General features: G+C 45.0%; 1 protein-coding gene across 1 annotated transcript; it reads right to left on the bottom strand.

Annotated features, from left to right (window-relative positions):
* Positions 1-1,089: 1,089 nt before the first annotated feature.
* On the bottom strand, positions 1,090-12,324 carry Ccdc43 (coiled-coil domain containing 43). The gene is made up of 5 exons (XM_050156587.1): positions 12,064-12,324; positions 9,809-9,896; positions 7,534-7,669; positions 5,957-6,015; positions 1,090-2,954 (listed from the first exon to the last, which is right to left on the bottom strand). The coding sequence occupies exons 1-5, from the start codon at positions 12,259-12,261 to the stop codon at positions 2,767-2,769; spliced, it is 669 nt and encodes a 222-aa protein (XP_050012544.1). The 5' UTR covers positions 12,262-12,324; the 3' UTR covers positions 1,090-2,766.
* Between the last annotated feature and the right edge of the window lie 2,487 nt (positions 12,325-14,811).

A 14,811-nucleotide genomic window follows, 5' to 3' on the forward strand; every position in this document is an offset into this window, starting at 1 on the left:
GAATAAAATGTTTTTTTTAATTAGATGGAGATATCAAGGAAGACATGATACACAATTTATATGAAGTTATTTGAAAATTACCTTAAGCCACCAGGCAGTGGTGGTGCACGCTTTTAATCCCAGCACACGGGAGGCAGAGGCAAACAGATCTCTGTGCGTTCAGGGCCAGCCTGGTCTACAGAAAGAGTTCCAGGACAGGCTCCAAAGCTACACAGAGAAACCCTGTCTCAAAAAACAAAAACAACAAAGCAAAAGAGAAAATTAATCATTCTATCAGTACCCTTTCCATTTAAATAAGTGGTTACAGAAAAGTTTTGGAGGAAATACTACTATGATTAAAATCCCACCGAGGGCCAGAGAGATGGCTTAACAGTTAAGAGCACTCTTCAAAGGATTTAGAGGATTTAGTTCCAGGTTTGATTCCCAGCACCCACAAAGTGACTCACAGCCACCTGCACTTCCAGTCCCAGGGGATCCCATGCCCTCTTCTGGCCTCCAATAACACTGCACATACTCATGAAGGCAAAACACCCATATACATACAAATAAAAATTTAATTTTTAGCTGTGTTGTGGTGGTGCATACCTTTAACACCAGCACTTGGGAAGCAGGTGGATCTCTGTGAGTTCGAGGCCAGCCTGGTCTATAGAGCTAGGACAGTTAAGGCTACACAAAGAAACCCTGTCTCAAAACAAAAAACTAGCAAATTGAAATAAATATCCTTAAGGGATGGATATAATCTTGATTCCTTCAGAAGCCAAAATCAAGGTTAGAAGGAAGCCCCAAATAAGGATTACTAAATTAAAACAGGTTCTTTCCCATACTCTTCAGAGCTGTGGCTCACTGCTACCACATAAAGGATCAAGACCAGTAGTACCTCAGAGGACTTCAAAGCCAATTTACTCAAGCTCCAAAAAACATGGTAATCCTCTGAACTAATCTTTACTTCACAGGAAACTTGCAAAAAATTTAAGGGAGAAGACGGTTCACTTGCAGAGTGTCTACAGAGCTGACCAGACGAAGACCATTCCCAAGGAACCAACCACACACACCTTCCCACCAGCTGCTGGCAAAAACAAGGCAGACGACTCTGACTTAAATAAGTTTATTTAAAAAAAAAGGGAAAGGTGGTTATTTTTGCGTAGGATAAAGAGGCAGCTTTATCTCCTTAACCATGTTTTTTTTTCTTCTGCACAAAGGTAGCTAATGATACAAAAACAAGTCAGAAGACTTTCTCCAAATGCTAGTAACTACTAGGTTTTATATAGGCCACATATGGTCTCAAATCATGAATGTCTTTATTAACCCTTTAAAAATGTAAAAAAAAAATTTTTAGTTTGCCCCATACAAAAAAGGACTGGACCAAACTTGGCCTGTGAGTGAGTGGTAGTCTTCTAACCCCCGGTATAAAATATCTACTGTATCACATCAGAGAAATTGTTGAGGCTTTAGATAGCTGTTGCCCAAAGTCAAGTAAAAAAAGGACCTTGTTTACAGCTGGATGCAGCTGTGGCAGAAGTAACAATTGGAGAGTTTCTGCTCACCCTTGAATCTCCCAGTTTTTCCACTCCTAAGTTTGTTAACCACCAATTATATAATATACTTAAGTATCTTATTGTTAGCAAAATTTCCAGTGTTTCTCTCTAAAGGAGTAATTCCTTCAGTTTCTCTAAACCAGGAATTATTAGGTCTTAATACCTATGCTGCAGGTGTGTACAACCTGTGGCTGACGATAGCTGTAAATTCAGCCTAATACAAAATCATAAACTTACTTTTAAAACATGATTTTTTTTGCACGTTTTAAAAAAAGTCTTGCCACAATGTCAAAAGGCTAGACATGCCTGCAGAATAAACCAAGACTAAAATCAAGAGCGGATTTAAGGGAACTCATGATTTATCTAGCTAACAATGATAACCTTATACCCCAAACTGACACATCCTTCTTAAAGCCACAGACTATATGAAAAGTATGTAGCTCTCTATTTTAAAAGATATTTGATTTTCCCATACGTTAAGTTTTTCTTCAGTATTGGGGACCAATCCCAGGGCCTTATATGCGAATTAGGCACTCAACACAGCTACAGCTTGAGCCCAAGTTGCCACATCAAAAAATAAATAAAAAATTCTTAGATCTATCACACCCCAAATACCCACCTTCCACTTTCCTATTTGATGTCAGATACAATCTGGATCTAGGTAGGGCTCTTCATTAGTTGTTTCAGCTATAAAATACTGCTACTACAAGCCAGGTGTAGCCACTTATGCCCATAATCCTAAAGCTGAGAAACTCAAGCTCAAGGTCAGCCTAGACTACGAAATTTAAAATTCAAACTTAAAATTCAAATAAAAAACCCACTACATTTTAAATTTCAAATAAAAAACTACATTTGAGGCAAATATTGCCTCAGGAGCAATTTACACTTTTTTTTTTTTTAATCTCAGAAGGAATGGTCATGTTTCCTTCAGGATGTTCACTTTCTGAATCTGGCTAATTATACAAAGTGAGGGAAGACCTTTTTAAAAACAAGCCAGAAGGGCACAGGTTTCAGTACTAAAATAGAAAGGTTACCCTAATTCCAGATCTTTGGTAAAGATACTATAATTGATTGCCCACACTACCAAAACATGGCACATTTTGTAATTACAAGTGATTGTGATTTTTCTTTTGGACATGTAAACACGGGGGAAAGCCTTAGGAAATTTTGGGAAATGCATTAGTCTCAGTCTCTTAAGTAGACAGACGCACAATCGATTCCTGGGCTGAGGTTATCGCTTGCGTTCCCCTCTCTGTGTCCTTTTCTTCTCCTTCTCCTTGCGCTCCTGCTTGGCTAGCTTGTCCTTCTCCCGCTGCAGCTTGTCCTGCTCCTTCTTCCTTTGGGACTCGTCCCGAAGTGAATCTCGTTCCAATTTCCTAGCATTGAGAACATCTTCCACATTGGTGTTTCGGAACAGAACTACCAGTGAGTTAAGGGATTAAGGTACACATTCCACAAGCAACAATCCTGCAGTTTCAGTGTGGATGCCCCTTCTCTACACACCGAGTCCTAAATGCACTTGGGGCATTCCTAGTACAAAAAAAGGATCTTTGATTTGGGTTCAGTGATCACAAACACTTGCTCTGGCAGAGGTTCAGGCCCAGACAGGCGCTCATTCCCATACATAACTCCAGTTTCAGGGGATTTAGTGCCCTCTTCTGGCCTCTGTGGGCACTAGACATGAGGTGTGTGTCCAGGCAAAACACTCATATGTTAGGGGGGGAAAAGAATCCTTGGTTTGATGGGAACTCCTAAAGGATATTTAAAAAAAAACTTTGGGCTGGGTGGTGGTGGCACATGCCTTTAATCCCAGCACTCAGAAGGCAGAGGCAGGTGGATTCTTTGGTTCCATGGGGGCTGGGAAGATGACTCAGTAGTTAAGAGCAGAGATTGCTCTTCCAGAGGACCCAGGTTCAATTCCCATCAACCATATGGTGGCTCACAACTGTCTATAATTCCAGTTCCAGGGAACCTGACACCCATGGCAAAACACCAATACACACAAAACTAAGTTTCAGGACAGTCAGAGCTGTTTCACAGAGAAACCCTGTCTCAAAAAACCAAAACAACAACAACAACAACAAAATCTCATTTGGACAACTAAACCTGAACTTTGAAATATTTTATAAAAATGTACTTCATTAACAGGGGGTCTAAAAAAATACAAATAAAGTTTATACTTACAAATAACGTCGATTCATTTAAAATAAAATTTCACTCCAAGCTAAGTCCAAATGGCTGCTGAGCCCAGGGTAAGTCAATAAAGAGAGTATCACTGGCTGGAAAATGCTCATGCATGTGGCACTATTAAAATGCTTCCAAGTAATTAAGGTTTATTCTTATTGAATTGTTAATTTGACCTTTTCTAGATTATGTTATATTGTCAACACTGAACTTATAAGACATGAAATAAGTTTAACAAAATTGAGAAAACAGCCAAAAATTTTATTCCTTACTTCTTTTAACTTTTAAGAACAAAATATCAAGAACTGGAGAGATGGCTCAGTGGTTAAGAGCACTGGCTGCTCTTACAGAGGACTGGGGTTCCATTCCCAGAATCCACAAGTGGTTCACAACCATCTGTAACTCCAGTTCTAGGGGATCTGATGCACTCTTTTGGCCTCTGGGGGCAACAAGCACACACATGGTACACATACATACATGCAGGTACTAAAAAGATAAAACATTCCAGGCAATCTCCTTTATACTCTTTTTTTTTTTTCTTATTTTCTCTTTTGGTTATTCTTTTTTTTTTTTTAAGATTTATTTATTATGCCTCCATTTATACCCACACGCCAGAGGAGGGCGCCAAATCTCTTTACAGATGGTTTGGAGCCACCATGTGGTTGCTGGGAATTGAACTCAAGACCTCTGGAAGAGCAGACAGTGCTCTTAACCACTGAGCCATCTCTCCAGCCCCTCCTTTATACTCTTGAAACATGACTTTTTCTATTAGGCTACAAAAGTCTCAGGCTGAGAAGAGAGCTCAGCAACAGAGCACTTACCTAAGCATACCCAGGGCCTTGGGGTCAAATGCTCGCACCAAAACTGAACCCCTGAGACAATATCTGATAGTCCATTATAAGCCCTCACCTGGGAGGTAAATTTCTAAATTTACCTTCTTAGGAACATCTCAGAGTGACCTGCTAGTAGGGACCTTCCTCAACATGCATTTCAATACTGATCAGATTTTGAGCTTCAAATAGTGTCTTGAGTTCTCTTTCCAATGACAAGGTCTTTGAGAGTAAAGATAAAATTTAAACATTTTAATTTCCCCTCCCCAGTCCTGGGCAACAGAGCTCTGTGATGTGGGATATCCCTGTGTATGCTGTGATTACCACGAATGAATAAAGAAACTGCTTTGCACCTATAGGAGGGCAGAACTAAGGTGGGGGGGGGGGAGGACGACTAAACAATGCTGATAGATGGATGGGCGGAGTCAGAGAGAAGCCATGGAGCCACCGGAGATAAACGCTGGGAACTTTACGTGGTAAGCCACAGCCACGTTGCAATATACAGATTAATAAAAATGGGTTAAATTAATATGTAAGAGTTAGCCAATAAGAAGCTAGATTTAATTAATGCAGCTTCTGTGTGATTATTTCAGGTCTAAGCTAGCTGGGCGGCTGGGAACCAACAAGCAGCCCCTCCTACAATAATAGCTCTGGGGAATCTAGCTTTTATTTTTCTGTTGGAAATCCTTCTAGCTAGGTGTGGTGGCTCAAGCCCTACAAGAGGTAAAGGCAATTCAAGAACAGCCTCTGATAGAGCCAGTTTGAGTTTAGCATGGGCTAAAAGAAACTCTTGTCTCAAAAAACAAAAACCAAGCCAGGTGAGATCCAGTGTGGTGGACCATGACTTTAATCCCAGTACTTGGGGAGGCAGAGATGGGAGATCTGAGAGGTCATGGCCAGGCTGGTCTACAGAGCAAGTTCCAGACCATCCAAGACCACACACAGACTGTCTCAAAAACTAAAACCAAAACGCAGCAACAGGCCAGGTGTGGTGGTGCATTCCTTTAAGCATAGCACTCAAGAGATAGAGGCAGGCAGATCTCTGAGTTCCAGGCCAGCCAGGACTACTTAGTATGACCCCATCTCACAAACAGAACATCCCGCCACCCCCTCTGGTGGGTGTGACACATGCTTTTAATGACACACTTGGAGGTGGAACCAGAGACTAGGAATTCAAAGTCATCCTAGCAAGCTGGAGACTAGCACCTATCATGTGTTAACTTGTTTTCTGTGTTACAGTGTATGTAAGTTGACTAACCAGAGCTGTGCCAGGCAGGGGGCTCCCAATACTGGCAAAACATGACATCCTTGGAGATAAGAGGGAACCTGTAGCAGCAACAGCAAAATGACAACTGATCTCCAGAAGGACCTTAGAGAAAAACAAGGCATGGACAAAGAGAAGGATACATTTGTCAGAGCCGATGTTTGCTGTCGAAGTACCCGGATCATCTTTCTCATCTGCTTCGGTGAGTGACATTAAGGAAAACCAGGTTGAAAAAAAGGCCTCACACTTCCCAAGTTGAGTTTGAAAACCAGCCAACAGACATGGATAAGAGAAGCAAGCAGAATGCAGTGAGGATGGAGTCATAGGTATAAAGGTAAACCCCAGAGAGCCAATTCTGAAAACCCTAACTTGGGGGGGGGGGAGATGTCTCAAGCTTCTACAAGACCCACTCCTAGAGGCTAAAAGGAAAGGTCAGGTGATCTGGAAGACCCTACATTAACATTACCTAAAAGCAGGGGCGAGACAGACTCTGAGACAGCACAGTTCCAACATTCGGAAGGAGGAGGCACAAAGATCAGGAGTTCAATTCCACCCGGGCTGCATGAGAACACGCATGCACACATATGTACAAACACTGTAACTCTTGGAGCCTCTAGGAACTTTCAAGAAGTCCACAGCCATGGACGCTTATCTTGAGCCTACTTTAGATCAGAAACTCAGGAAATGACCAGAAATCTGTGTTTTAACTTCAGAAGAGAGACCTCATACTTCAAAAGCCTTTTTTGGAAGCCAGGTGTGGTGACGCAAACCTTGGAAGCACAGTGGCGGAAGGCGGAGTTAGGTGGATCTTTGTGAGTTTGAGGCTAGCCTGATCTACACAATGAGACTCTATGTCCAAAAAAGGTTATTTTTTGAAGAAGGAAGTGTGGTGCTAGACTGTACACAAAAGTATCTGTGATGGGTCATCTTGGCTGTCAGGTGACAGGAGTTGGGGTCATCACGGACACAAACCTCTGGGATGTCTGTGAGGCTGGAGGCAACCATTCCCTGGGCTGCAGTCCTGGACTGAATAAAAGCAAAGACTGGTTCACAGCAACACTGATTTCTCTCTGCCTCCTGACTGTGGCTGCAACGTGACCAGCTGCCACCTGCTCCTGCCGCCATGCCTTCCCCGCCATGATGGAGGGCATCAGTTCCAACTGTAAGCCAAAATAACCATTGCCTCGTTTCTTCTTTGTATTTGGTGACAGCAGTAAGAAAGTAACTAATGCAGTGTCGCACAGGTGCAAGGACCCACAGCAGCTTCCCACTCTAGGAGTAACACCGACAGTACATTAAAGGCATCATTTGTCTTACACTGAACTTTTCTTGAGTATATCAATTATGTGTTGAAAATATAAGTCCCATGTCAACTATTTTAACATCATTTTGTTGTTGGGGTTTTGTTTTGTTTTGTCTTTTGACACAGGGTTTCTTTGTATAGCCTTGGCTGTCCTAGAGCTCATTCTGTAGACCAGGCTGGCCTTGAACTCACAGAAATCTACCTGTCTCTGGCTCCAGAGTGCTGGGATTAAACGCGCGTGACGCCATTGCCCAGCCCAACAACACTTCTTAAGCCCACAAAGGCCCAGGATCATTGCCATTCTGAAAGTGAAAACTAAGCTAGAGATGGGGGCTGGAACTTCTTAGGGTGACACAGACTGTCTGACATCCTTAGCATGAGCCTCGGGAAATGGTGCTGAGCCTCCAGAAAGGATATTCCTCTTCGTCTGTCACATCAGCATACTGGGCCAGCAGGGCGGCTTTCCTCTGCCTCTCCTCTTCTGAAACCATCCTGGGCTTCACCACGATCTGGGCTTGCTTCTCAATCAAAGTGGCAATGGCCTGAACCTCATCTGCGAGGCGGACGAGGGAGACACGAGGAGAAGGTGAAGACAAGCCCCCAAATCACTAGCCCGCCCCCAGTCAGTGCTGGTCTCTGAGGACGTGAAGTCATCCAGGAGACAGGGCTAAGCTACCCAGGCTTCAGGGCTTCTCAGACATGGTTTGGATTATGTGTACTTACTAGGGTTGTGTGTGCAGTAAGGTCTAGAGGATGACTGTGGGGAGCCAGTTCCTCCTTTCCGGGGCCCCAGGGATGAAACTTGGGACCCCAGGCTTGTGTACTAGATACCTTTTACTGTTGACCCATCTCACCTGCCCTAGAGGAACTTTTTTAAGAACACCAATGCCTGGGGCTAGAGATGGCTCAGTGCTGAAGAGGGCAGAGGACCCGAGCGCAGTTCCCAGGACCCACATAAGATGTCTTACAGGCCCCTGTAGCTGCAGCCTGAGGCGCTCCAATGCCTCTGTGGGCCCCTCCACTCACACGCACATACCCACACATACACAGTAAAATAAAAGAAACTGATCTTAAAAAAACAGCTTTCAATTCCACGTCTTTTAAAAAATATTACTTATTTTATGTGCATTGGTGTTTTACCTGCATGTGTGCCTGTGTGAGGGTGTCGGATTCCCTCGAACTGGAGTTCCAGACAGTTGTGAGCTACCATGTGGGTGCTGGGAATTGAACTCGGCTCTTCTAGAAAAGCAGCCACTGCTCTTAACCACTGAGCCATCTCTCCAGCCCTTAATACCATGCCTTTAATTACAACAAACCAAAGGCAAAACACAAATACCCGGGGCCCAAACCAAGTATATTATGTGATCCTATTGTATATTCAAGACCAAGAACTTATTGTGTATAATTTTTCCCCCCTACGACAGGGTTTCTCTGTGTAGCTTTGGCTGTCCTGGAACTTTGAGTTCTCTGTAGCTAATTTATCATCCTAATGAACATATGTAACCCATTTCTCTTTCTCTCTCTCTCTCTCTCTCTCTCTCTCTCTCTCTCTCTCTCTCTNTTTTTTTAGTTTTTTTTCGAGACAGGACTTTTCTGTAGCTTTGGAGCCTGTTCTGGAACTAGCTCTTGTAGACCAGGTTGGCCTTAAACTCACAGAGACCCTCCTGCCTCGGCCTCCCAAGTGCTGGGATTAAAAGCGTGCACCAACACTGCCCGGCTCCTCTTTCACTTTCAAGGGTGAAAGATTCAGCCAAATGAAGCAGAACCTCAACCATAAATTATGCTATGTAATGAGAATATGAAAAAGGTGGATGAGCCATGGCCATGGTTCAGTGGGTGAAGGCTCCGGCTTTTAAAACTGTTGTCAACTTGAGTTTGGAAGACTATAGCTGACCCTGTATATGTGAAGCAAATCTACTAGGGGCATAGGATGGGAGGAAAATAAAGACCAGAAAGATGCAGGGATTGTGACACATACCTGTAGCATGTAGGAGTTGAGGGGGGGGCGTGCAAAAGAGTTAGCAATTCAAGGCAAGCAGGGGCTACATAAAGAGTTCCAGGCACACTGGGCCGTGGCGCACACCTTTAGTCTCAGTGCTGGGGGGCAGAGGCAGGTAAATTTCTGAGCTCAAGGTCAGCCTGGTCTACAGAGTGAGTTCCAGGACCTTGTGCCAAGGTTACGTACACAGATAAACCCTGTCTCAAAAAAACAAAAAAGTTCCAGGAAAGCATGGGCTATATACAATGAGACATTGCTTCATAAACACAAGGAAAGAAACACACACCCACACCACAATGAAGATGACTGTGGTCAGGGTGGATTGGAAAGACACAAATGGAAATTCATGGTTAGTAAAACCTTAAAGAGAGCCTCTGAGTGTTTGCAAATTATCTTCGCAAGAGTGAGTACTCAAAGAAAACGAAACTCTTGCTCCTTAACAACTATATAGGAACAGGCCCTGGAAATTGATCCAAAACAGTAAATGAGACTAGCAAGATGGCTTGGTAAGGAGAGGCCATCCTCACGGCCTGAATTTGATCCTTATGACCCACAAGATGGAAAGACAGATCCAAATCCTCAAAGTTGTCCTGACCCTCATACACCTCAGGAACACACAGACCACACACACGCACACACACCACAGGATACAGAGAAGGGTAAATGTTTTTTAAAAAGAAAGGTCAACGCTACCTTCTTTTTTCACTTTGGTGATGACACTTTGCGTTTCTGACCATCGTTCCACAATTTCCTTACATATATCGAGGAGGGAATCTTCTTCCTAGGGGGAAAAGCACACCAGTTAATTTCCTGAAAAGCCTTAAAAACCAACGAGCAAGCCAAGGCAGAACACTACTCTCCCCACTGGGCACAAGAGGAAACCCAGGGATGGCTTAGGCCCCAGAAGTGTGTGCTCATAGGAGTAATTTTTTTTTGTTTTGTTTAGTTTGGTTTGGAGACAGGGTTTCTCTGTAGCTTTGGAGCCTGTCCTGGAACTAGCTCTTGTAGACTAGGCTGGCCTCGAACTCAGAGATTTGCCTGCCTCTGCCTCCAAGTGCTGGGATTCAAGGCGTGCCATGCACCACCACCACCCGGTCCTCATTCTTTATTATTAAAGAAAATGTTTCGTTTTTTAAATTGATAATTGTATATATTGTTTATTCTTGGGATAGAATATATTACGATTAGTTTTTTGTTTTTAGTGTGAGTGTTTATGGCGTGTGTGGCATGTAACACATTGTGTGTGTGCGGTGACTCCTGTGGAGTCTGAGGTCAACTGTGGGAGACGGTTCCCTCCTTCCACCACATGGGTCTTAGGAATCAAGCTTGTCGGAAAGCACCTTTGCCTGTTAACCCAAATCACTGGCCTGATATGTACATACTGAGGAATGGTTAAATCAATCTAACTAAAAATTTCTTTAATTCACTACTTACCAGTTTCTTGTAGGAAAGCAATATCTAGTCTGTGAAACACACAATATATTATTACATTGTTATTCATGATAGCTTCCATTCCATGCTACAGATTGCTAAAGTGTGTCTCCTTTGCTAAAATCCTTATTTTGTTTCATTGGTTCTGTATTTTTTAAGTTTTTGTAGCCCAGGCTAGCCTCCAACTTGTTAAGTAGCTGAGGTTAGCAAGGTGGTGGTGGCACATGCCTTTAATTCTAGCACTCAGGAGGCAGAGGCAGGTGAATCTCTTTGAGTTCGAGGCCAAGCTGGTCTACAAGAGCTAGTTCCAGGACAGGCTCCAAAGCTACAGAGAAACCCTGTCTTGGGGAAAAAAAAAGTAGCTGAGGTTAGCCATGAAGTCTTGATTCTCTTACCGCCATCCTTCCAAATGATCAGATTAGAAAAGTGGGAATCTTGGCCACCTGATATATAAACACGGCTTTGAAGTACAAATTTCTACATGAGTGAGTCTGCCTGTTTTGTTTTTCCAGGGTCTCACTTTGTTGCTGGTTTTTTTTTTTTTTGTTTGTTTGTTTGTTTTTGGGTTTTTTTTTTTTTGAGGGTTTCTCTGTAACTTTGGAGCCTGTTCTAGAACTCACTCTGTAGACCAGGTTGGTCTCGAACTCACAGAGATCCGCCTGCCTCTGCCTCCTGGGTGCTGGGATTAAAGTTGTACATCACCACTGTCCGGATAGGGTCTTATTTTGTAAGCCCAAAGTTGGCCTCCAACTTGCTGTCCTCCCCAGCGCTGGGATAACAGGCATGCATCCAGGCATACGTGGCATGAATCTGCTTTTGGATTTTTGAGACAGTGTTTCTCTGTGCTCTGGCTGTCCTGAACTCACTATATAGATTATAAGATTGCCTGCCTCTGCCTCCTGAGAGCTGGGATTAAAGGCATGCACCACCATGCCCAGTCCATCAATCTGCTTCTAAGAAGCTAAATGATTCATCTGCTTTTCCAGCCTGTCTAGTCACACTGCCCCACCCAACGCCCATCAATAATTACTGAATTTCCAAATACTGCTTATCATGAAAGGATCTTCACTACCAGCTTACCTTTTGAAGACTCATTCCTGAAACAAGAGCCAAGAGGGAACTTCCTAGTGGCATTTGTCACGGGACAGGCCTAATACTACCCCCTAATGGGCAGACATCTCAAGAGCAAACTGCATACTGACGGGAATGGAACTGTTTGACGTTTATGATCAAACTGACAGACGTCTCAGTGGCTTCAGAACACTATCCAGTCACACCCAAAGGCATTGCTGCCAGGAAAAACGGGAATCCCATTCCTCTCCACGCACCTGCAACCTTCAGGCTTCCCAAAATCTGGCTGGGGAGCACCAACCCACTTCCCCCTCACTGTAACCTTCTTCCCGATAAACCCACTAAGGCTTCGTGACAGCAACGGGCGAAGAGAGCTGTGAAGTATGCCAGAGGTTCCTACATGTCTCGGTGAGGTTGATGGAATGTGCCCGGACTACTCTACTCACCAGGAAAGCAGAGAGGATACCTTGCAGGATGTCCAGCTTCTCTTCCTCCTCCTCATCCCGCAGGACACCAAGGATGTAAGCGCCGTAAACGGCTCGGTCCACTCCCAGCGCCTCCAACCGTCCGTCCAACCAGGAGCCAAAACCCCCGCCATCGCCTTCACCGAGGACTGCCGGGGGCACTTGGCTGGGCGCCGCCATGCTGGGGATAGGGTCCTGCCGGACCCGGAGGTGCCTACCGCAGTGCCTGACGGGCCGCGCCACGGGCCCCAGCGCGCATGCCTGGAGAGGGAGCCTCCACCTCCCAGCACGCCCGGCGCGGAGAGCGATCCGGGTGGGCGCGCGCCGGCTGCCGAGGTCACGTGGTGAATCCGCGGTCGCAGGGTTCCCCGCACCGCCGGCGCGTGAGTTTTTACGATCAGATCCGGCGTCATGGTCAGCCGCGCGACGGAGAGCTCAGAAGACCGGCGCTCGCCAGGGATTCCAGCGCTTCTGCTGCTCTTCGGCGAGCACTCGTGGGATGTGAAGCCAGGATGCCCAGCGAGTCTTGTGCCCCGAATACCTCCGTCGCTCCCATTTCCTAGCCTCCCTCCCTGAAAACCCAAATTCCAGAAGACAGTCTCTGACTCATCGCCGTGCGGAGACCATAAGAACAACAGCCAAAGTCATGGCTTTCATGCTTTGCTAGCGTGTTTCCACAGAAATATCTTTGTTGTTTGTTTGGTTTGGTTTTTCGAGACAGGGTTTCTCTGTATCTTTGGCTGTCCCGGAACTCAGTTTTTTTAATTTTTTTTGTTGTTGTTGTTATTTTTCGAGACAGGGTTTCTCTGTAGCTTTGGAACTAGCTCTTGTAGACCAGGCTGGCCTCGAACTCAGATTCGCCTGCTTCTGCCTTCCAAGTGCTGGAATTAAAGGCGTGCACAACCGCTCCCGGCACACAGAAATGTCTTTAAAGGATGTCTTAGAGTTTCTATTGTTGGGATAAGACACTGTCACCGAAAGCAACTTGGAAAGAAAAGGATGTATTCCCGCTTCCACTCTTGGTCCCACTCCCATCACTGAGGGGAAGGCACAGGAATTTAGAAGCAGGAGTCTTAGAACAACGCTGCTCAGTGGCGTGTTCCTTTTGCTTTGTTCTTACACCATCCATGAGACACCTGCCCAGGAGTGACACCACCCACAATAGGTTGGGTCCTCCTACGGCCATCATTAATCAAGAAAATGCCGCACAGGCCAATCTTGTAGGGGACACTTTCTCTGGGAAGTTCCCTCTTCCCAAATGGCTCATGGGTCAAGTTGGCAGGCAATAAATAGCCAACACAGGGAACTTATTTCGTTTTCTGCCAGGCACTGTGCTAAGAGGTTTTCATGAAGTACCTGTTGCGAACTTCCCAACAACCCTGCGAGGATAGTATATTTTGTGTTCAATTAAAAGATAAGAACATGCGGGCAGTGGTGGCACACGACTTTAATCCCAGCACTCAGGAGGCAGAGGCAGGCAGATCTCTTGAGTTTGAGGCCAGCCTGATCTACAGAGGGAGTTCAAGGACAGCCAGGGCTCCACAGAGAAAACTTGTCTTGAAAAAAAAAAAAAAACGGAACAAAACAAAATCAAAAAGCAAACAAAAATGGTTAAACGAAACTATACTCAGAAAGAACCTAACCAGGGGACAGAACTCTACCAGTAGAATCGCCACGTGCTTCGGCTTATTCCAGAATACCATCTCTGGCCTGAAATGAATTACTATGAGTTACTATGCCCAAACTACAGCGGAGGAAGCTATGCAGAGACCTAGTCCAACTGTTTCCTTCACTGGTACTTATTGAATACATTCACTGTCACACTGTTGCAAGACTGAAAATTCAAAGATGACTTGCAGAAGTCTGTTCTTGCAAAAATCAGTCCCATGAAAATAGGTGTTTATAGAATGACCACGTCTGTCTCACACAGTGGCACTGAAAACCACCAAGAAGCCAGGCAGTGGTGGTGGCGCACGCCTTTAATCCCAGCACCAGCACTCGGGAGGCAAAGGCAGGTGGATCTCTGTGAGTCTGAGGCCAGCCTGGACTACAGAGCTACAGAGAATCCCTGTATCAAAAACCAAAAAACAACCAAAACAAAACAACAAACAAACAAACAAAACACTGCCAAGAGTATCATGAGGGAGAAGAGCGTGTAGGCTCTCTGCGGTCCCAGCAGCATTCTGCACTGACCCGAAGCCCACTGGTCCTTGCCGCGTGAGACTGTCCCCATTAGCTTTGCCTTATCTGGAGAGCTGTCAAACAAGTGGTCATATATCATATACTGGTTAGAAACTAGGCTACTTGGCTCCCAGCAGAAGATCCTACCTCAGTCAAAGCAAAAGCCAAAAGGTTTGGAAGGCCAAGAAATGCAGTGCTGGAAAGGCCCTGTGTCAGCCCTCTTCTGACAACCCAAATATCCTCCGAAGAGCCTTTGGGAGAAGAAAGCCCACTGCTCCACCATCATGGAGTTCCCGTTGACAGTGGGTCAACCATGAGAAAGAAGACAGGAAGACCTGTATTCACTGTGTTTACTGTGTTTGTCAAGGCCAACATACCCCGGGTCAAACCGTCTGTGAGTTCTCTGACACTGGTGTAGCCCAGGTGAACAAGCTGATCAGGCATGCTCAACAGGATTGCGGTTAGTCTGGCCTTAAGATACCAACAAAACGGAATCACCAACTGAGTCCAGCTGTTTACCAGAAAAAAAAAGTAAAGATGTTTACCACT

This window comes from Alexandromys fortis, unplaced genomic scaffold (assembly GCF_014885135.2).
Source record: "Alexandromys fortis isolate MF-2015 unplaced genomic scaffold, M_Fortis_MF-2015_v1.1 scaffold_31, whole genome shotgun sequence".
Lineage (NCBI taxonomy): Eukaryota > Metazoa > Chordata > Mammalia > Rodentia > Cricetidae > Alexandromys > Alexandromys fortis.